The 21,960-nt window shown below is 33.3% G+C and overlaps 1 protein-coding gene and 1 pseudogene across 1 annotated transcript in view; both read left to right on the top strand.

The window, feature by feature from the left end:
• LOC145292744 (protein disulfide-isomerase TMX3-like) overlaps positions 1 to 21,960 on the top strand; it is a 252,942-nt gene that overhangs the window by 56,502 nt on the left and 174,480 nt on the right. The window contains exons 4-7 of the mRNA XM_080138781.1: positions 4,430 to 4,593; positions 8,370 to 8,453; positions 12,181 to 12,295; positions 19,798 to 19,875. Coding sequence (XP_079994907.1) covers positions 4,430 to 4,593; positions 8,370 to 8,453; positions 12,181 to 12,295; positions 19,798 to 19,875 — 441 coding nt within the window. The remainder of the gene's footprint in view (positions 1 to 4,429; positions 4,594 to 8,369; positions 8,454 to 12,180; positions 12,296 to 19,797; positions 19,876 to 21,960) is intronic.
• On the top strand, positions 15,129 to 15,272 carry LOC145243424 (U2 spliceosomal RNA; annotated as a pseudogene).

Raw genomic sequence — 21,960 nt, 5'->3', positions numbered from 1 at the left:
GATATGCCACACGACTGATTCCCATTAGATATTCAACCTTCTTAGCTGACTTCAGTTGGGTCTACCCTAATAGGGTGCTAGGCTTGTATTCCTTGTAATCCTCTATGCAAACAGTCATGAAAACATAGCGAAAATAAAAGAGCATAGAGTCAGCAGATCAACAGAAAGCAGAGATATCAACATAAGGAGGAAGAGATAACAAACAAAATGTCAATGATAACTCAAAATCCAAATAATTAGATTTTCATATTTTTTCCCTTTTTTTTTAGTCTGGCTTTTATTTATTTATTTATAAAAACAAGCAGCACTTGAACAGCCAAAATAAAAGCATATAATCAACAGACAGAATAAGGATAAAATAAAATGTCACAGGTATCAAACTTAGTCTTTCAGTTTTCCCTGGTAATAAGAAAGTCTGATGGGGTTTAAGCAAAGAGAAGTTTTCTCAACTGAATGTTCAATGAACGACCCAATGGGTCCCTGGAAATGTAGGAAAAATGAGGGTTAAGCACAAAGAAGTTTTCTTGACTGAATGTTCAAGGGACAACTTGACGGGCCTCGGCCGTATCCACTATGCCTTAAAGAATGCAGCAAACTATTTTTGTTTCTTTTCACATGAGACGAGGGGGAGGTAAGAATTTGACATGAATCTATGAACCATGGCTAGCAAGAGAAAATATCACTGACCTGTTTCTTTTTGGCAGAATCCGTAATAGCCCCGCTACTCTGGGAGGATGTATCTGGTTCGTTACATAAAAGTTCCAATTTACCAAGATGGTCATGCATCTCTGATCCCATCCTTGCTGTAATATCCGATGAAGGACCTTGTACCCCTTGAGGCAGGAAATTGTCCTCCATCATTGCTCCATATGCGATTACGACAATTAAGCCCTTTTTGCTTAAGCACAAAACAAAACACATCTCTTCACATTGACATCAACTGAGCAAGATAGAAAATCTTTTTTCTTCATTTTTCTTTTTCACCGCCACCGGTCACATAACATCATTGGCCCCTTGGTTCAATCCTGCATCATATCTGAAAATAGAATGTGTTGCCATCTGATAGATTTCCTGTCGCTTACGTGATCTCTCATTCTGATTTAATGGCGATGCTTACACCTGCCCCATTGAATCAGGGTACCGCTTTATCATTTCTCCTTTCTTTCTCTGGTGTTGCTCAGGCCCTATTCGTCACCGTATATACACACTAAAAAACTATTCGTCTCAGAACATATGAAATTAATTCTATGAAAAAAACTCTTATGTCCTTTTACAAAGATTAATATAAAGATAGCATGACACTAAACCTTATGTCTAGAATCCTTATTTCAGTGTTAATCATTATAGGATTTTGATTCTAAAAAAATATCTAAAATTTAAAGCTGAAGGGATCTTGGAAACTGAAATTCCAAGAATTTTGTTTAATTGGTGTCTAAATAACCCTAGATTAAATTTAATGCAAATCTGAAATATTTGAATTTTCAAATGGGAGATTGTGTTCATATTCTGTCCCCTAAAAAGGCTTTAAAATACTGAAATTTGGGACTATTAATACCTGTTAAAATTTTACAGAAATTGGTGTCTGAATTTTTGTGAAAAGTTTCTATCCCCTTTTTTGCTCCCTTTGTGGAAAACTAAAATTAAATATAACTCATATTACATGTCCTTACCCCTAGTAGCTATGTTACAAAATTTATAATGATTTTTTTGATTAATTTTGGAGGGATTCTTGTATATACAAATCTATAAACATATATATGTATCTAATTTTATATAAATAGAGATATACAGGGTATTTAAGATATACATGATAGATTTTGGAAAATAAAAATAAAATATGTTTTGGTCAATAATATATTTTCAAAATTCAATGTACAACTCCTAGAGTTTTTACTGAATACAGCTCATTTAAAGAAAACAGGATGACTAATGACACTCACTTTACCTACACTTTTGATGGCATCTTGCCTCATATATTAGAATATATAGTTTTACACAAATAATTCAAGGTGTAGTATCTGTTCTGATGTTACACTCCATCTTTTCTGTCCTTTATTGGTGAAGGAGAAATCTTTTTAGACTGAAGTAATTTAAATTTTGTTCCAATCCAATACCCCCCCTCCTCACACACACACACTTTAAAATCTGATCTTGTGTCTAACACTGCTTTAATTGGGAGACAAGGAACACAAATAATTACAGCAATATTTTCAATACAACAAATAGGTTGATATTGTAACTTTAAAAAATATGTCATCTATATTGGTTGACTTTGCATGTTTTTATTTTTATAACTACTTTTATTATTTTTGTAAATTGTTTACTATCAAAATAATAGACAAATTTTAGTCTACAAAAAAACAACAACACTATATTTTGCATAAAAGTTGTTTATAACCTTATAAGATACTGCCTTGTAAACCATTTTAGAACAGACGTATTTTCTTTGATTTCATTTCGCAGCTTCTTTAGATATCAGAATTCAATTAGAAGTGGGAAATATCAATAACTAGCATTTCAGCCCGGCGTTACCTGGGTGTTTGGATGTGTCTGTTGAGCAAAAAAAAAAGTGGTAGTAGGAAGGCAGGCTCGAACCCGTACCGCAAAGGAGGAAAAGAATGGGGAAAAAACCTGACGTCTTTGCTGTTACGACCACCGCCAAACTGGAAGGGAATTTTTAAAAAATTAAGACTAGACAATCTAAAGGAGAGGATGACTTTCGAAAATATTGGCGAAAAAAGCGACCCCCCCTGTAGAAAAGTTCCCCGTTGAAGGTGAAGATATTAATGTTTTTAGCCAATTTTTCAATATTTGTCGTCTGAAAGATCGAACTTTTAAACGATATTAATTTTAGTAAAATCCGTTGCCTCTGGCAAAAGTTTTAGGCAGACATGCAAACATACATACATTTATATATTTATAACTAAAAATTTTCGACCCAAACCGATTAAAAAGCTTGCCCTATCTCTGAATAACCTTTATGTCAAATTTCAAATGTTTAGACAAGAAATTGTCTGAGTTATTTGGTAGAGACCGCAGAGGTCAATTTTTTTTAAACTTTGACTCCTATTATGACCCTTTAAAATTTATTGTTTTGGGCTGAAATTGTATTATTAAGTTAGATCCATGTCCAAGGAACCTATATCTAAAATTTCAAGTTTTTAGACCCAAAATTGTCGGAGGAGTTTGGTAGAGTTCTCAAAGATCAGATTGTTGAACTTTGACCCCCTTAATAGCCAAATTTCTTGCCGAAAACCGATCACATAGATTTTCCCAAATCTCAGTACCCTGTATATCAAATTTAGAGTCTGTAGATTGAAAATTAACAGAGTTATTGCGAAGGAAAATGTACACAGACAGACACACACACAGACACGTTCACTTTTATAGATATATAGATTGAGGCCTTCTACATGAGATGCTTAATGATGTATATTGAATAATAAAGTGTCGCCTGCACTGAGGATTGAACCTCTGGAAGCCTGAATTTTACCAAATACTTTATTCAATTTATTGTGGACAATTCTAATATGAATTTTAGGAGCCTTGAACCTATTTATATTTTTAGATGTATATTCTTACTACTTATCACTATTTATGACTACATATTATATATAAGTGAGAATGTGTGTGTGTGAGTGAGGATAATTCTTAATATACTCATATTTTTGCTCTACACTTGAAATTTGATATATTGGGTATTCAGACATGTGGAAAACTTTTTAATCAGTTTTCATTCAGGAGAAAAGAGCTGCTAAGGGATCAAAATTGAAAAATTGGTATATGGTGGTCATCGGATGTTTATCTGTTTGTCAGCTGTTTCACAATTGCGCATGCATGAATCGTTCACATGACAGACTCCTTAGGTTAAGAATAAGTAGATTTGAAAACACTTGTTAAAGATCGTGTTAAACTGGCCCAATGGTTATTGTACTTGACTCACTGTCTTTAGGTTTTGATTTTAATCTCGGCTTGAGTATTTTTTTTTATTTACAAGAACTGTTTAGAAAAAAAAACAATACTTGACTGCACATGTCTCAGTTTCTGTATGAATTAAAATATAATATTTATGCATATTTTACGACTGGGTAATGCCGGACGGCCTGCTAGTGTATATATATATATATAGTTTCCATATTGTGTTAAATTGTATACTAGGTCTGCTTAGTAGGTGATTCTCGTCAGCATATGCACTGCTTCTTTGAGTCATCTTACAACCCACCATTCTTCTATCTATAATTTTTACTTTGTCCCATAAGGATAGATGGTTTTCCTTTTCCCTCCATATGTGGTCAACTATACTTCAACTTTTCAATCTCTCGACATATTTGTTTATTTGGCATTAAAATATGAAATAGCCTGTTTGATATATTTTTATATTAAGCATCCAGATTTTGTGTTGATGTCTTGTCTTTTTTTTCTCCCCCAGTTCTATGCACCATGGTGTGGTCATTGCCAAAGGCTGGAGCCAATTTACAATCAGGTGTACATGCAACTCCGTCATACGGACATAATTGTGGCCAAGGTGGACTGCACCAAACATTCAGCAATCGCTAATGCATTCAATGTAAAAGGGTTTCCTACCATCAAATTGTGAGTATTGGATTTTTATTTCCTTATTTTTTCAAAATTTTTTAGAATAGGGATTGATAATTTGTATTATTCAGCTCTTGTTACCTTCAACCTCCTTCAAGTACATCTCGTCAAACTCTAGAATTTGTATGGCATTTCATATAGAACGTTTTATTTAGTAGATGACAGTAGCTTGTTTTCGTTCCATCAGCTATGACTGGATAGAAGTCTTGAGCAATTCTAATTGTATTCTTAGTATTAGCCGTACTGAGGATTAAACCTTTAACTTTCAGAAAACTGTCACTTAGAACTGATTATACTTGCCATTTTTATCCATTGTGCTACAAATTCATGTTGACTGCATAAAGTTACATTCGAAATTCCATACAAATTTTTTTTGAGTTCAACATTTTTGAGTTTTATAAGATGCGTCTGAAGAAGGTTAGAGATTACATTGACCTAAACATTGCGTAAAAAGCATTCAAAATGAGAACAGTTGTCTGAATAATCAAAATAATAAAAGTTCTTGTTCTTGTGAAATACCTGGTCACTTTGACAATGTTTCATAGATCAGGTATCTTTATTTACATCCAAGTGTTTTCATCATTTTGTCTTGGCCATTTTCATAATTGTTCAACCTTTGTACTCTATGACCTTCTTCAGATGCCTTTTGTCATAATTGGTAACTTTCCTGAAATTTTCACATGCGTAACAAGATAAAATATTAAAAATGGAGAAATAATAAAGTTAAGCAAGAAAATTGGAATTTTCCATTAGCAGTCAAGTTCATATGCACCAGTAGTTGCATCATGAAAGAAAGTATGTAGCAGAAAAGCAAGAGAGTTCCTGCCTGTGAGTAGTTGGGTATTGAAGTGATCAGGCATGTTTTTCAAGACTTCCCCCAAAATACAAGGGTTGGTTAGAAGGGCGCTGATCATCTGGATACACTAACTGTAAGTTACTCTGAAAACTAAATCAAATGAAACAAATGAATTTTTTTGTTCTCCTTCATTGTTTCTATTACTTTAGCTACAAAGAGAAGGAAGAAGAAAATATCAACATCTCTATGACTGCTACATCATTACTCGATGAACCAACTACTATGTATCAATGAGAGATGAACACTTGCTTCTGCTGAGGAAGAAAATGACAGGCAATATGTGAGGATTAAAGAAATCTCTCATGTGATACTACAAACTGAACCCTGTCTTTAATCTACTTGGAATATATCACTCCTCTTATTGTATGTTACATGTCTTTTAAATATTTCTTATCGTAGAATTCAAAGAGAAGAAAAAGCTGTATTCTAGGTTGGCAGTTTTGCGTGAACAGTAGCCCAAGATGTCGGAAATTTTCTGTTTCTATATCTATCCTTGTAGCCATGTCACTAGTAATGGTGCTGGCGGTAAACGTTTTATCTGGGTTGATGTTATCTGCCTTGATGGTCAGGGACTTGAACATTGGATTAATCACTAAGGAGGCTGTCCTATCAGCAGGTGCAAAGTACTGGGGCTGCTGTATTGCCATTTGATGAATGGATTCTGAACCATGCAGTAGCTTCTGGTTGGGCTTCTCGATGCCATATTAGTGGGTAATTATTATGGCTTTATCTTATGTGCTACAAAAAAAAATTCTTTTCTTTTTCTCTTTTACTTTCCCTCTCTACCTTGCTTAAACTAAATCTGTCGACCTCTTCCATAAATCCCAAAACCTATTCATGAAAAATCTCCAGAAAAAATACATGAATAAACCCAGAACTGCATCTTCTAACGTAGACCCCCACTACCATGTCCCCTTCTCCAACATCAGGGGTCTACATTCCAACCTTCCAGAGATTGAAATCCAATTACAGGAGACTAAACCAGACCTATTCCTAAGCGAAACTGGCATTGGACTGACCATTTCCCTAGATGAGTTTGTAATTAAAGGTTACTCTAACTTGACATCCAAATCTGATCCCCAAGATCGCCATGGGCATGGAATATGTGCTTACATTAAAGATGGCTTTCCATGTGGTAGGAACATCTCCAGAGAAAACCCTAATTGACCCTATATGTGCTTCCGGGTTGCACTTGCTTACACCACTGCATTTATATTTGCCCTCTATCACCCCCCCCCCCTACAACAGCAGAGTTACTATCTTTAAGAGCATATCTGAGAAAATTGACCAACTCCTGTCTGTTCACCCTTCAATGTTCACAGTGTGGAATGGTTGACCCACTCAAACAAGACAGATAATAAGGGGAAGTTCTGTCCATTGCTTATGACCGCACTCAGATTATTCATGAACCCACTCATGTGCCCAACACTGATAGTCAGTATGTAAACCTTCTAGACCTTTTTCTCACAACTTGCCCTGAGCTATGTTTAGCTTCCGTTCTGTCTCCACTGGGATCTTCCGACCACTCGGTTGGTTAGTTAAGATAAAAATGAAATGTAATAAGTCCTCAGACGTACCTCTCCATTGTACAGTATGTCGATACTCTATAGCTGACTGGAATAGCTTCCGTACATTTATATCTGATCTACCTCTGCATTCCATGTTTAAAAAGAATGTGTCCTGTATAGTATCAGATTTGACAGAATGGTTAATTCTAGGTATAGCCCGCTTCATACCCTCCAAACAATTTCAGCAAAAACTTAATTCAGCCGCGGTTTTCTCCAGAATGTGTTGCTGCCATTGCGCACATAAATCACTTTTTCCATTGCTTCCAACGTAATAGATGTACTCAGACTAAAGCTGCCTTCTGGACTGCCAGCAACCACTGTAAAAGAGTAATAAAAAATTTTAATGTATATAAACCATCACTTTATCTTTATGTTAATAAAATTGTGTGTCCACTTATTGTGCTTGTATTTCTCATCTTTGTGACTTAAAAAAAATTAAATGTATCTATTATTCTGCAATTAATGATATAGATATATAATTTTCAACTAAAAACATTTAAAAACTGCAACCAAATGTACATAACATAAAATAAATCCAAGGTAAGTTTTAGATCCAATTTAAATGAAATTTTTATACCTTATTTTGTAAAGTTTATGAAAATGTATTTTTAAGATTGGATAAATTAAAAGTAAATCTTGTATCTTATTTTTTTAAAGTTTATGATGAAATATTTTGTTTTAACCATTTTCATGCCTTGTAGGAAATGTTTTATAACTTGTATATCTATCTATCATTATATAAAAAAAACTTTGTGTTCGTTCCTTATGGGCTCCAAAACAGATGGGCCAATTTTTATGAAACTTGCCAAACTTTCACAAAAAACACTCGTTTAGTTGAAACCACTATAAATAATTTCCCCTACTCTTTATCTGTGGCTAAACTTAAACGTAGATTGCATGGACAAAGTTTATTTCTTAGAACTGCATGCCTGTGGAACTATCTTCCGTTTGCCTGCTTTCCAGCTGACTACAACATAGTAGTCTTCAAGTTTAATCGACAGTAGGTTTTCTGCAGTGTAATGTAGATTATAATGCATTGTGGACGAAGTCATTTCAGGGAGGCATGTGAAGCTTCCTCCCGATGCACCACGATGGGTCCTTAATTAGAGCAGGCAATCAATTGATTTGATTGAAAAATATTTGATTTCTCTGATTTCGATCACAATAAAAATGTGAGTGGAAAATATTTGTTGATCATCATTATTTGATCCCAGACAACATTGGGTCTCCATGCCAGTGTATATATATATATATATATATATATATATATATATCTGGTCTATGCATAAAATGTTTTTTTTTTTCTTTATTTTATGAAACCATTTTTTCTTCTTTTCTCTTTGCTATAGTATCAAAGGTGAAGAAGACACGTATGTGCATCGTGGGGATCGAACGAAAGAAGACATCCTTAAATTTGCCCTCAGAGCTAAAGAGTAAGTATTATTGAAAAAAAATCCCAGTAATAGGAATTCTCCATTAATTGGCAGAATTTTTTTTTTTTTTAACTGGAAGAAAGCGTAAACGTTTGCTTTCAGATCACAAACAAAAAAAAAATGCAAGTAATTTATACTTATTGTTGGCTAGTTTTTGATCTTGAAGTAGTTTTTTTTTCTTTTTTGCTCCTTACATTAAGTGACTTCATCCCTTTTTTGAGTGATTTCTTTAAAAGAAACAACAAAAAAAGGTTTCATCTTCATTGAATATGTCTTGTTTCTTTCCAAAATAGCAGTTAAATTAGTTTGGTGTTGCTTGATTATAATTTTTGGAACAATCTGTTGGGAATAAGGATGGGTAATGCAGGCTAAATTTAGTTTTATTCAAAAGGGCTTGGAAGCCCTTTATCAAAATTTAGATTTTTATTAAATTTTAACCAGACATCAATTCATAAATATTCCCGTGATTTTTTCTGTAGTATTTTAAAGGGTTTTCAGGAGGCAAAATATGTGCACGTTTTAAAAATTCAAATATTTCAGATTGGCATGAAATCTGATCCATAGTCATTTGACACTGATTAAACAAGATTTCCTGAATTTCAATTTCTTAAGATCATAATTTTAGACAGGTTTTCAGAATTATAAATGACAATAGATTTTGATCAAAATTGGAATAAGAATTCTAAACATAAGGTTTAATAGCATGTATTTTTCAATTTTAATCTTTGTAAAAAAACATAAGTGTCACAAAACTTTTGTTCAGCAAATTAATTTAATTATTAAGTAGCAGACTACTCATCCTGGAATATCTATTCTGCTAGTATTTATATATACATATGTAGATGCTTGAATGAATAAGTCTGGGATACTCACAGTACTTTTAAATACCAAAATCAGATGATGACAAGAAAACATTTATTTAATGAAGAAAACTTTGGTGCTTATATAGTATTGGGTACAAGTAAAAATCTTTTATATACTTGTGGATCATGCTAAAATAAGTATCCTTACCAAAAATTATTAAAAACTAGCAGTTCAGCTTGGCTTTGTTCGGACCCTATGTACTGTTCATAACTTGCCCTACGTGTGAATGCACTTTATGGAAGATTTCAAATGGTTAGACAAAATTTCTCTGAGTAATTTGATAGACCACAGAGGTAAATATTTTATAACTTAGACCCCAATTTTAACCTCTTAACATTTATTATTTTGGTCTCAAATCAAAATACAAAGTTTTACCTATGTCCAAGTTACCTACATAAAAAATTTCAAGTGTTTAGACCCAAAATTGGTGGAGGAATATGGTAGGTTCTGCATAGATCAACTCTTTCAACTTTGACCATTTTGGCAGACAAAGTTTTGCCCCAAAACTGATTAAAATGCTTGCCGTGTGTCTGAATATCCGTTATGTATAAATTTCAAATGTTTAGATCCAAAATTGGCTGAGTAGTTTGCTAGACACTGTGAAGGTCAAATCTTTTGAGTTTTGACTACTTGATAGCTCAAATATTCGATCCAAACTGACTAAAAAGCTTGCCCTATCTCTGAATACCCTTTATGTAAAATTTCAAATGTTTAGACCAGAAATTGGCCGAGTAATTTGATAGACTGCAGGGGTAAATTTTTTTTTTTAACTTTGACCCCAATTTTGACCCTTTTAACATTTATTTTTTTGGCTCAAGTCAAATTATTAAGTTTGATCCATGTCCAAGTAACCTACATTTAAAATTTCAAGTGTTTAGATCCAAAATTGGTGGAGGAGTTTGGTAGAGTTTTCAAAGGTCAAATCATTGAACTTTAACCCCTTGACAGCCAAATTTCTGGCCAAAAACCGATTAAAGATTTTCCCAAATCTCAATACTCCTTATGTCAAATCTCAAGTTTCTAGACCGAAAATTGACAGTTATTTGGTAGGGAGATGGAGACGGACTTTTATAGATATATAGATGATCAAATAGAAGTTTAATCTATAAATATAAAAGCGAAAATGTATGTATGTATGTATGTATGTGTGTTCGCTTTTTCTGTGTGTCTACAAAAGGCTTTTTTCAGAGAAGCGGTCACTCGCTTCACAACCTTTTTAAAACTTTTTATATCACATATAAATTGTAATATCTCACAGTTAACAACGAAGCTCGCCTGTCTATTTAATTTGCTCGATTTCGGGAAGATAAATATTCAATATTTGTCGCTCGCCGCATGTGGGTTAGTCTTTTTCCTATAACATCTTGGGGGTGGGGAAAAAAAGCGTTCAGCAGTAAATGAATACTATCCCGCAGTCAAACTTTACTTCATTAACTCATTAAAATGGGCACCTGCTAAATCCAACTAATTAAATAAATTCAAACGTGTTTCCATTAGCATCTCGCGGTGGGGCAATGGTTAACATCGCACTTTTTTTTTTTTTCACACTTTAATTTACAACTTTGCCTCAAGGGTTTGGGTTCGATCCTCATAATTACTTTTTTTTTAACCCCCCCTCCCCCCCAAACACCTGGGCAATGCCGGGTACCCCTCGCTAGTCTTCTATAAATATAAAAGTGAAAATGTGTGTGTATATGTATGTGTGCCTATTTGTATGTATGTATGTGTGTTTGTATGTCTCACAAAAACTTTCCACATGGGTCACGGATTTTCGCTAGATCGGTATCATTTTAAACTTCCAACCTTTGGCAGAGAAATATCGAAAAATTGGCCAAAAGCGTTTATTCCTTCACCCTGAAATCAGTAGTTTTCTACAGGGGGGGGCAGCAACAACCATCCTCTCATGACGAGTTTGCTTCTACGCATGCGTCATATGACGTCGTAACCTGATTTACTTTAAATATTTAAAAAAGCAACAGAATTTCATGGACGCCCTCTTACCTCAGTTGCTTAGAGCGCGGCCTCATTATCTAAACATTTTGGGTTCGAATCATGGTGTGAGATGTCTTTTTTTTCTTTTTTTTTTCCCGATTTTTTAAAAAATTTTAATATTGGAGCAGATTTATTTAAGACCTTTTTCACATGTTTTTCAGATTTTTTAACGTTCGTTTTTCTGTTTTTTGTTTTTTTTACTTCGCTTATTCTTATGTTTTCATTAACATCGATCACACACACCCAAAAACATCTAGGCAACGCCGGGTACCCCCGCTAGTTAAAAATAAAAATCAATTTTTGTATTTTGCTGATTCGCCATTCATTATTACTTTGTTAAATGACAGACCGACTTATCTCCCCCTGATTTACTGGATATCCACTCTTATCTGTGGCAGATCGGCAAAATATGATGAAATTGGTTTTTATTTTTAATTAAAATTCTACTTGAAAAATTTTCCTAATTTTATGTGTAGATATCTATTATTGACCTGATGCATAAGCATATCAAAGAGTTTTCCTCTTAATTTATTTAAAACTATGATTTTTCACCTGTATAACTGTGATTTGCACTTGTGTCAAATACTATATAAGCACCAAAACTTTTGATTATCACATGATAGTCCTCTAATTCTTTTTGTTTTTAGCAAATGAATATTGGCTTCACCAGTGTTTGAGGTTGTACTCCAGTCTTTCATAGCTTCATTCCACTTGCTTTCTGGGTCTTTCCTTGTTTTTGTTATTGCCAGGACTGTTTGTAAGCTCATCTTCACTGCGATGTAAAATGTTACCACCATACCTCATTTTTCTTCTTTTAAGGGGGAGAGAACTTTGTCAGATTGTCATGAGGGTATGCTTTTTATTTTTGCAGGCCAGCCATCCGTCGGATTACAAGTGAAGGTAAATTCCTGGAAGTTCAGAAAAAGCATGAAGATGATGTGTTCTTCTTGTATATGGGTCCAGAAATCAAAGAAATAGAATTATACGTAAGTAATTTTTACTTATTTTATTGCCTTTGCATTTACAGATGGTCCAGATTCGCCAGATCTCAGTATTTACTTCAGTCTTAAGATCTTATTTACATTTTTAAAAATTTTTTATGAACACTTCTTCCTGGTTGAATTCATCTTCATATCCCCATTTTGTCAATAAATTCTTTTAATAATTCAAAGTGAAGAAAAAAAAAATGATGCTTTGTTTATAGACAACTATAGGAGGAATAGAAGGGTGTGTGTAAATGTTATGTTGCATTCAGAACAAACACATTGATATACACTCCTTTTTTTCTAATAAATTGTACAAACAGCACTTTAATCAAATAAAGCTCTCTCCTACACTGATTGCTGCTGTTATTCAAACTATTAATATTTTTATGACATAAAGTCGACCAGTTAAAATTTCAATTGATATTCAAATACAACTACATGAAATAAATTGCACAGAAATTTACAGCATGAATACATTTTTACTATTTTTTTTTTAACCCTAAATAAGGCAGATTACCACTTGGAACATAAGAGGCTACCATTTGGAATTGTGTCTAACAGGAAACTGTTGGGAGTTGAGCAGCAAGATGCCTGTTCATAGGACATTTAAACTTTTGCATGTTAGTATAGTCAGAGAAAACAGGAAACAAGGAGGAAATTCCAAAGTTTATCAGTGCAAGGGAAGAAATTATTAAAGTAGAACGCTTTCCGGCATCTATAGCCCTTAACAGTGAAGGGTTGGGATTTTGCTGCTTATCTGGTTAGTTGGGAGTATGGACATCAAGGGAGCACAAGTGCTATGAGTATATCGCAGCACATTCCATTGGGACAGAGATTGGAGCTTAGCCAATTGTGTGGGATCTATTAGATTTAAGACTCATTTTTAGATCCTGTTTAGTGATAAATGCATCAGTCCAGATGTTGTAACAATACTCAGCACTTCTTTGTTATAAGAATGAAACTCGAAAATCAAAATATTAAATTTCAAGTAAAACCAATGGCATCTTCTTAATTGCCATGTTGCTATAATGAACATATCCGAAAATTATGAAAAAGTCATAAGGTAGAATATTAATTATTAATGAAAATAGTGTTCGAAGACAATTAGCGAAAATTAAGTTCTGCTTAGAAAAAGAAACCAGACAGTTTGAATCGTAACAAGGGAGGTAATTATTTTCTGAAAACTGAAAATCTTAAGCCAATTTAACAAAACTCAGTTTTTGCTAATTGTCTCCAAAAACTGTTTTTATTAATAATTAAATTTCCAGTTTATTGTTTTTTCATAATTTTTTTATATGTTTATTACTGCGACATGACAATTAAGTCCCATTGGTTTTACTTGAAATTTTATCTTTCGATTTTCAAATTTTGCTCTTATAACAAAGAAGTGTCCAATACTCCATGCATGGATGAATTGTGACTTTGTAAAGATATAGGATACTCTCTGGTGTGAGTAATTTTCTGGCACATAAAGAATTTCATTGATGAGGGCCGTTGTGTGTCTATAGAGACAATAAGTGTAGTTTGATGTCGGTGTGGGAACTATACAGACAATTATTTGTGAAAAACTGAAAGCACGGAAGATTTGTGCAAAGTTTTCCCAAGGATGCTCAGAGAAGATCAGAAAGACCATTATATACACACCAGTATATAACAGATTATGATTTGGTACTGTGACCATACATTCTCTATGCTCACAACATTAAAAAAGCTGAGCATAAAAATAGTTGAAACAATTTGTATCTCTTCAGTAATGAGTAAATTCAGGATAAATTTATGTAAATTATATTCCACCTGCATTATATTAAAATTAGCATCAACAGTTTAACAATTTAGAATAAAAACTTCTATCATATTTTCGTTTGGTGCTTATCCAGAATTCCTCCTATGTTAAACAGAAATAAAGAAAAATTTGTATGATACATGCACCTATGATGGAAGGAAAATATTGTATTACAAAAATCATGTAAATTGATCAGTTAGTTTTATTTTTATAAATAAAATAATTTTATTAATAGGAATTTGAAGACATTGCAACAAAAATCTTGCAAGTTTGAATTATGTTGAGTTCTCTCCATTGTTCCTTGAGACTGTTTTCAAAATGGTGGTGTGAAATGGTTACTCTCCAGTTAGCTAAAAAATTTGATTTTCTTTCTTAGAAATAAAACTATTTGATCAATTTATGTGATTTTTGGAATACGATATTTTTTTATTCTATCATGGGTATATATTTTTCTTTATTTTTGTTTTTTAATATAAGAGGAATTCATTTTTGTCTAATTTAACTTTTTTATGAATAGACATGTCATTTAAGCGTAAGACTAAGATATTTGACAAAATCTTGCTAATATTTTGAGATTTGCTAAAAATTTTTGTTTCAAGATATGGATTTATTTAAATGTTATATTTGAATAGCTATTTTCAGTTTTCATCTCTTTAAAATATTGTCTATTTAAAACATTTTGTTGGTGCTAAACTAAAAAATGTATTAGCGTCAAAAAGCAATGAAAAATATATTTTTTTAATCTAATATTTTCTATCAATATTTTGTGTTTAGAAATTAATCTTTAAAATATATTTTCAAAATAGCATAAAATGAAATGATTGGCAGCATTATAAATGTAATTTATTTAATTCTTATAAAAACACACATTCCAACCTTATGACATATACATTAAAAAAGTCTTTAAAAAAGTAAGGGGTCAATAAAACTGTATTATTAAATGAAAGTTCAACACTTCCAAAAAAAGTGGAATCGTTCTAATCTAATTTTGTAAAATATTTCAAGTAAATAGTGAATTGTCTCCCCTTGAAAAATTAACTTTTGGTTAAATAATCTTCTTGGCCTTTTGGCCAAGATCACAGTGTAGTATTTGTTCTAATGCTGCACTTCATTTTTTCTGTTCTTGGTTAGTGGAGGAGAAATCGTTCACAACTGAGACAATTTTTATTTTTGTTCTTTTCCAGAATACCCCATTTTGGGGGAGCTAGATTTTTCTCCACATTAAAAACCGACTTTGTGCCTAACTCTGCTCTCATAAATAGGAACATTTTAGCTGTGGACATTACATCTCTACAATAGTTGGTTGATCATTCCCACTTTCACCATGTCTTGTTCTGAATTTTTCAGATGGTGGATTATTAGGAGAGGTATTTTCATATTGGATATCATTCTCACAATGTTTTAGCTAATGCAACCATCGACTTTCTTCAATTGTGTCTTGTTAAATGAGGGGATTTTAATGGAATTTTGAACTGAACCTTTTATCTAATCCACAGAGGTAGATTGTTCTTGTTGCAGCAGCTATGATCTGATAGAAAGTTTTGGGTAATTTTCATCTTATTCCTAATTAGTATTTTCTGTAATGAAGACTGAACCTCCACTCTCTAGAATACTGTCACTTAGAACTGATTTTTACATAACATCTTTATCCGTTGCATCACATGCCCATGTTTTGGAGGCTGAAATTCAATCCTCACTACGAATGATAATAAGAATAAGATAAAAATTATTTAAAACTTTTATGACACAATAACAATCTATGTGTTTTTTTGTTTGTTTTTTTTTTTTTTTAAATCAATTTTCCCCCCAAACAAGGCATATTGCCACTTTGAAGTAGGGGCTACTATCGGGGGACATAAGTTTCAGGGGCATTATGAAGGGAGATGAGTAACAAGATGTTTGTTCACATTACACTTGAACTTTTGCATGTCTGTACAGTTGGGAAAGCAGAATCCCGGAAGGGAGTTCCAAAGTCTAGCAGTTCTGGGGAAGAAACTATTGGAGTAAAAGCTTTACTAGGGATCTCTACTGTGAAGGGGTGGGACTTAGCTGCTTATCGAGTTTGTCGGGGGTAATCACATCGAGGGGGTACAAGTGCTTGTAGTTTGTCAGAGCATTTACCATTAAAGTACTTATAGAACAGGCAGAGGGATGGGATGCAACATTTCATCGGTGGGACAGAGGCTGAAGCTTAGATGACAGTTCAGGACCTATTAGGTTGGTGACTCTCTTTTGAACCCTGTCCAGGAGTGAGAGACAAGCAGCAGATGCACCAACCCAAATGTGATAACAATACTTCATACATTGGCAAATGGTGGCCTTATAGAGGTACAGGATACTTTCAGGCGTAAGTAGTTTTCTAGCACGGTAGAGAGAGCCCACCTTCTTTGAAAAAAAAAAGAATTATATCATTTTTATATCATCATGAACATTTTTGTTTTGTATTGTTTGTTTTTTGTTGTTTTTTTTTACAGAAAATCTTCAGTGAAAAATATAAACAATTTCCTGATGGAATGATAAAATTAAAAAAAAAAATGTTGAATATTTCAGTTTCTATTTATTTGCCACCTCATGAGGGAAAAAGTCAGTTTGTATTTGAGAGATATTCAGCCCCCCCCCCCCAAAAAAAAAGAGCACTCTGCATGAGGCAAAAAATAAAAATTGTTCTAGTCAAGGATTTCTCTTTCTTTGATCAATAACAGATACTGCACTTTGCTCCTAGCTAGAAGGTTGTGTAATTTGATTTAAGTAAACATTGGAAACAGTAATAACATCAAACATGTAAAGAATGTAGGAGTGATGGTTACTGATGTGGGTTCATCTTCACAGCTGTGGAATTGGTAACCTAAATGCTTGACTCGATCTGGATCTTGGAATGCTTACAAAAAAAGTGAGTTTTTTCAAGGTTCTGTGAATTTAACATTTTTAACAAACTCTAAAGAATTCAATTAAAAAAAAAAATTAATAACCATGATGAAAATATTTGCGTTTCTATTTACTTGCTTTTTCACAAAAGCAGAGTTAAACATATGGTCAGCTTTTTAATATGAAGAAAATCTATCACCCTCTAAAAAGGGACACTAAATTGGGTGCCGAATTAAAATTTCCTCAGTCTAAAAGGATTTCTTCTTTGCTGACCGAGGAGAGAAAAGATGAAGTGTAGTATCAGAACAGATACTACACTTTGTTCCTAGCAAATTGTATCATTAAATCATAGTCATCTTTTAATCTTTGGGAATGTATTTCTTATTGTTTTGTTTTACAATTTTTATCAATTCAGACTACAAAAGCAATGATTTTCTCTGAATCTGCAGCTAAGCTCGGCATGCAGTGTTCAATATTTTTTCGGCACTTGTGCATTACTTTTACTTGGAAATGGTATGAATCCATACGTTCTCCTTTCAACTATAAGTTAAATAGTAGAATACACTAGACTCTCAACTCTCAGTAGAGCAACTAATCGAGAAGGAAAGCTCTGACATAACACCTATAATCACATACATGTTGATGGTTTGGCACACATTGTGTCTCTAAACAGTCATCACTTGCCCTATGAAAAGAGTGGATCATGTTTTCCCCAATATATGATCCAGTTAAAACAAATTAATTTGTGGAAGGTCGTTTGGTAGTTAGGATTTGTTTACCATCAAAGCAAGGTGTGGCATAAGATAGTCAGTTTCTTTAAGGGAGGAACTCTAGCTGAGTACAAAAATAACTGAGAATGGACCCATCTGCATTTCTTGATAGAGGGGCTTGTATAATGAACAATAAACAAATCCCTCCTCAAAAAGAGGAGGTATTGCCTGGAAAGAAATAAACCTCTTAAGACTAACCATACCTCATCCCGGCAAAGTAGTGTCTTATACTGCTCAGGCAATTCTGACCTAGTCAGACTTTACAGAGAATGGAGAGTATGTGTCCTTAGAGAGTATGAAAAAAGCCACAATCGTCTAGTAGTTTTGACCACATTCTATGGTTGACAGTTTGCTAATTTACAAATTGACCAAAGTAATCCTTGTTTTAATTTTGTTGAGATATATAATTGTTGCCCTAAAGAAAACAACACTACAGCTATATTTAAAACTTTTATTGAAAAAAATCAATTCAAGTAACTTACATAGTACAGCTGACATCTATTCAATGTAGCCACCTTCAGCCTCAATCACCACCCCGATACAGGCCTGGAACTGAGAATATGCCATTGTCACAAGTACCGGTGGGAGCTCGGTGAATACTCAGCAGATGGCAGCAGTCAAGCTGGTTTTAGTGTTGTGGAAGGTCATATTGGTGATGTTCTTGACCAAATAAAGTAGCCTAGCGGGTTCAAGTTAGGAGAGATGGGAGGGCCAGTAAGAGAAGAGTACAAAATCGTAGCACTCCTTCTGAAGCTGAGCCGGGGTCTTTTTGGAGTTGTGGGCCAGTGTAGTGTCCTCCTGCCACACCCAGTGTCTGCCAGAGGCCACCGGATTGCATCAGGGGATCACCACACTCTGCAGCACCTCCAGATACACTTTGGTGTTTATTTTCAAGCCAACGAAGATGTGAGGTGGCATGATGTGGCCCTCACTTGAAACCACACCAAAGACCATAACTGTGGCCGAAAACTTCATTGAGCTGTGCCCTCAAGTGATGAAGCGTCTGGATTTGTATTTTGAGGGTACTAGTTACTGTTGTCATAACTTGGATCGGTAGAGAGCATGACTTGTACAGTAGTGCATCTCCGATCTCACTCGTTGAACATTGTTTCACTTTCAGACATGATAGAAGGCTCCTATCGCTCTTGGGATTTGTACACAACTGAGCAACTACTATATGGTCTACAACAAAAAAAAAGAAAACCGGTTTTCATCAAACGGAAATCGAATCCTGTTGTCTTTTTTAGGGTGAAAATTTTGTCATTTCACCCTGTATATTAGTATTGGGACAATTAATCGGAATCAGGAATTCAGAACTTTTTAAGGTATTGGAATTAGCATCAGAATCAAAGAAAATTGTGCCTACTTTCCTATGTCAAAAACGATTCTTGTAATTGTTGGTTTGTTTTTGTTTAAACTTAATTTTCCATGACTGCTACTGACGATAAAATGATATCTATTGGTTTTAAGCTATAAACAAAATTAAAATGTATAGATCACACAAAGTGTATTTTTACGTACAAAAAAAAATATAACCTGGGCTTTAACGGTCATCTAAAGGAAAACAACTCTACAGCTAAATATTAGTGATTATAAAAGAATTTGAATTGGTAATTGTGTCGGAATCAGGAAAAATTTTGGAATCATCCCATCACATATATTATGTGTGTGTGTTATATCTGTAAAACAGAGTAATTTCTGTAAGAAATCTTAAGTGCGAGAACATTATTTGGTTGAAATAAATTTGAGATTGGGCTAAGCTTTTGGTTGTTTTTTTTTTCCTTTTAACTTATATATATAATAATTATTTTTACATACATACGATATGTGTTTATTTTTACATACATGGATATGTGTTTCTTGCTAACTAGCAGTCATCAGCATGGTTTGACTTTAACATGGATCAAATCCACATCCACATTAGCTGTAATCTGGTATTTTACCACTGGGCTACAAAGTCTTACCTGAAAATATGTTTTTTTTTATATTAGCGATAGTAGCTGCTATCTAATCTACATGCTGATCTGATTGTTTTATTTTATTAATTTTTTTTTTTTTTTTTACTTTCTCTCCTTTTCTTCCAGCAAAGATATGAATTGACTGCTCGAAGACAATTAATCCACACCTATTTTTATTCTGGTCAGGGGAGAATTTTACCACCGGTGAGTTTTTCATTTAAAAATTATTTAAAAATAATTTTCAACATGTTTTATTCAAAAGTGATTTCTGATGAAATGTCTCATATATACTTGTATGCAAGAGATATCCAGCCTCTCCCCCCTGACATGTACTTTTTTGTAACTGCGAATAATCTCTATTTCTAATGTTTTAAATTCTTCACTTTTATACTGCATTGTAGAATGAACACTTGTAAATTGCCATGTTAGCTTTTTCATGTTAAAAAAAAAAAATTGAACAGAAAGTTGTTTCCCCTTTTTCTGTGAATAGTATACTTAGGATTTAGTGTAAAAAGAAAGTGAAGAAAAGAAAGGATGGAGTCAGGGACTTACAGTGAACTCAAACATCTCAACGTTGCACTTAATTCAAAGAATCAACATTCTGACTGATGAGAAATTTGTATAGGGTAGGTAAAATGCGATGCATGTGAATCTGGAACTGCAAAGACTCAAGTATATCATGTTAGTAGTAAGGACAAGGACAGAAAACTCTTGAGTGATGTATGACTGATATCTGAAGAAATTGTAACACAGAATAAACTGAGGTTCTTGTATATATGTGATGTGACCACTTGAATAGGGTATTCGAGGGTACCAGGCCACCATTACAGATAAGTTTCTTATCAACGTGGTTAGCATAATGGAATTCAATCCCTAGGCCAAGTATGTGGACTTAATACCCTACTAATTATGATTTGATTAGAAATATTAAATTATAAGCTGATACTGATGACGTTGACCCTAGACAGGGATCATCCATTACTTCACTAGTATATATCAGTTTATACACTATATATATATATATATACTAGCTGTACCCGGCCACGTGTTGCTGTGGCTCAGTTTGTTAAAATGGAACACATGTGAAAGTAGAGAAAAGTTTGATTCTTTTTTTCAAGAGAATGTACAAATTATTTTTTTTTTTTTAACAGATGTTAAGAAAATAAACAGAAAAATACTTCCATCATTAATTATGCAAAAAAATAAATAAAATGTTGATTTAGTGTTTCAATATGCTTATAAATTACGATAAAACTTGCTGAGTATGCACTGTTTTACGGTTGTTGTAAAAATGGAACGGAAACTTAAATTTCGCTTCATTTTAATCTTTCTTAATTTTTTAATTGTGCCCCCCCCCAAACGAATATAATCAAAACAGTAACATTCAACAATTGTACTTTATGTATATAAAACACAAAATGGGTGTTTGTATTACTGTACACATAGATTCGAAAAAGTTGTCAAAAAAACAAATATATAACAAATAAATGTTATCAAAGGCAAGATAAGTTACTTTTCTGCCAAACTGGATATATTTTTTGTGTTTTTATTCAATGTAACATATTTATTCAGCTCGAAAAATATACAGTGTTTACCGATGTATTCGAAAATTCAAGATGGCGTCTCACACCCTCTTTAACACCGAAAGTATGGAAAAAGGTGTTATAAATAAAAAAACTATACAAAATACTATTAAAAACCCGCCGAATATATGTCAACCTATGTCACGGTAACATATATTGAGCGAGTTTTTAACAGTATTTTATCCGGTTTTTTATTTATAACATCTTTTCCCACACTTACCGTGTTAAAGAGAGAATCAGACGCCATCTTGAATGTTCCAATACATCGGTAAACACTGTATGGTTTTCGAGCTGAATAAACATGTTACATTGAATAAAAACACGAAAAATATATCCAGTTTGGTAGAAAAGTAACTTATCTTGCCTTTGATAACATTTATTTGTTATATATTTCTTTTTGGACAACTTTTTCGAATCTATGTGTACAGTAATACAAACCCCACAAAATATTTATTAAAAAAAAAAAAAGTTAATAGCGAAAGGGAAATAATTCCATTTTTAAACGAAAAAGTCAGTTTACCTAACTTACTGTATTAATGCTATTTTTTTTAAGCAAAAAAAAAAAAAGGTAAATATCCAGATACGCTACTACAGAACACCGACCACTCTAATTTGTTTTTTATAGGTAATTGAGGTCGCTGACAACGAATCTGATAGTCAAACTTGGGGCAAATTTACCGTTTGCATGGTATTTACCCCTGAACCC

Source organism: Euprymna scolopes, chromosome 2, assembly GCF_053919585.1.
Source record: "Euprymna scolopes isolate OS-2025 chromosome 2, ASM5391958v1, whole genome shotgun sequence".
Lineage (NCBI taxonomy): Eukaryota > Metazoa > Mollusca > Cephalopoda > Sepiida > Sepiolidae > Euprymna > Euprymna scolopes.
This window is presented reverse-complemented; position numbering and strand designations above follow the sequence as displayed.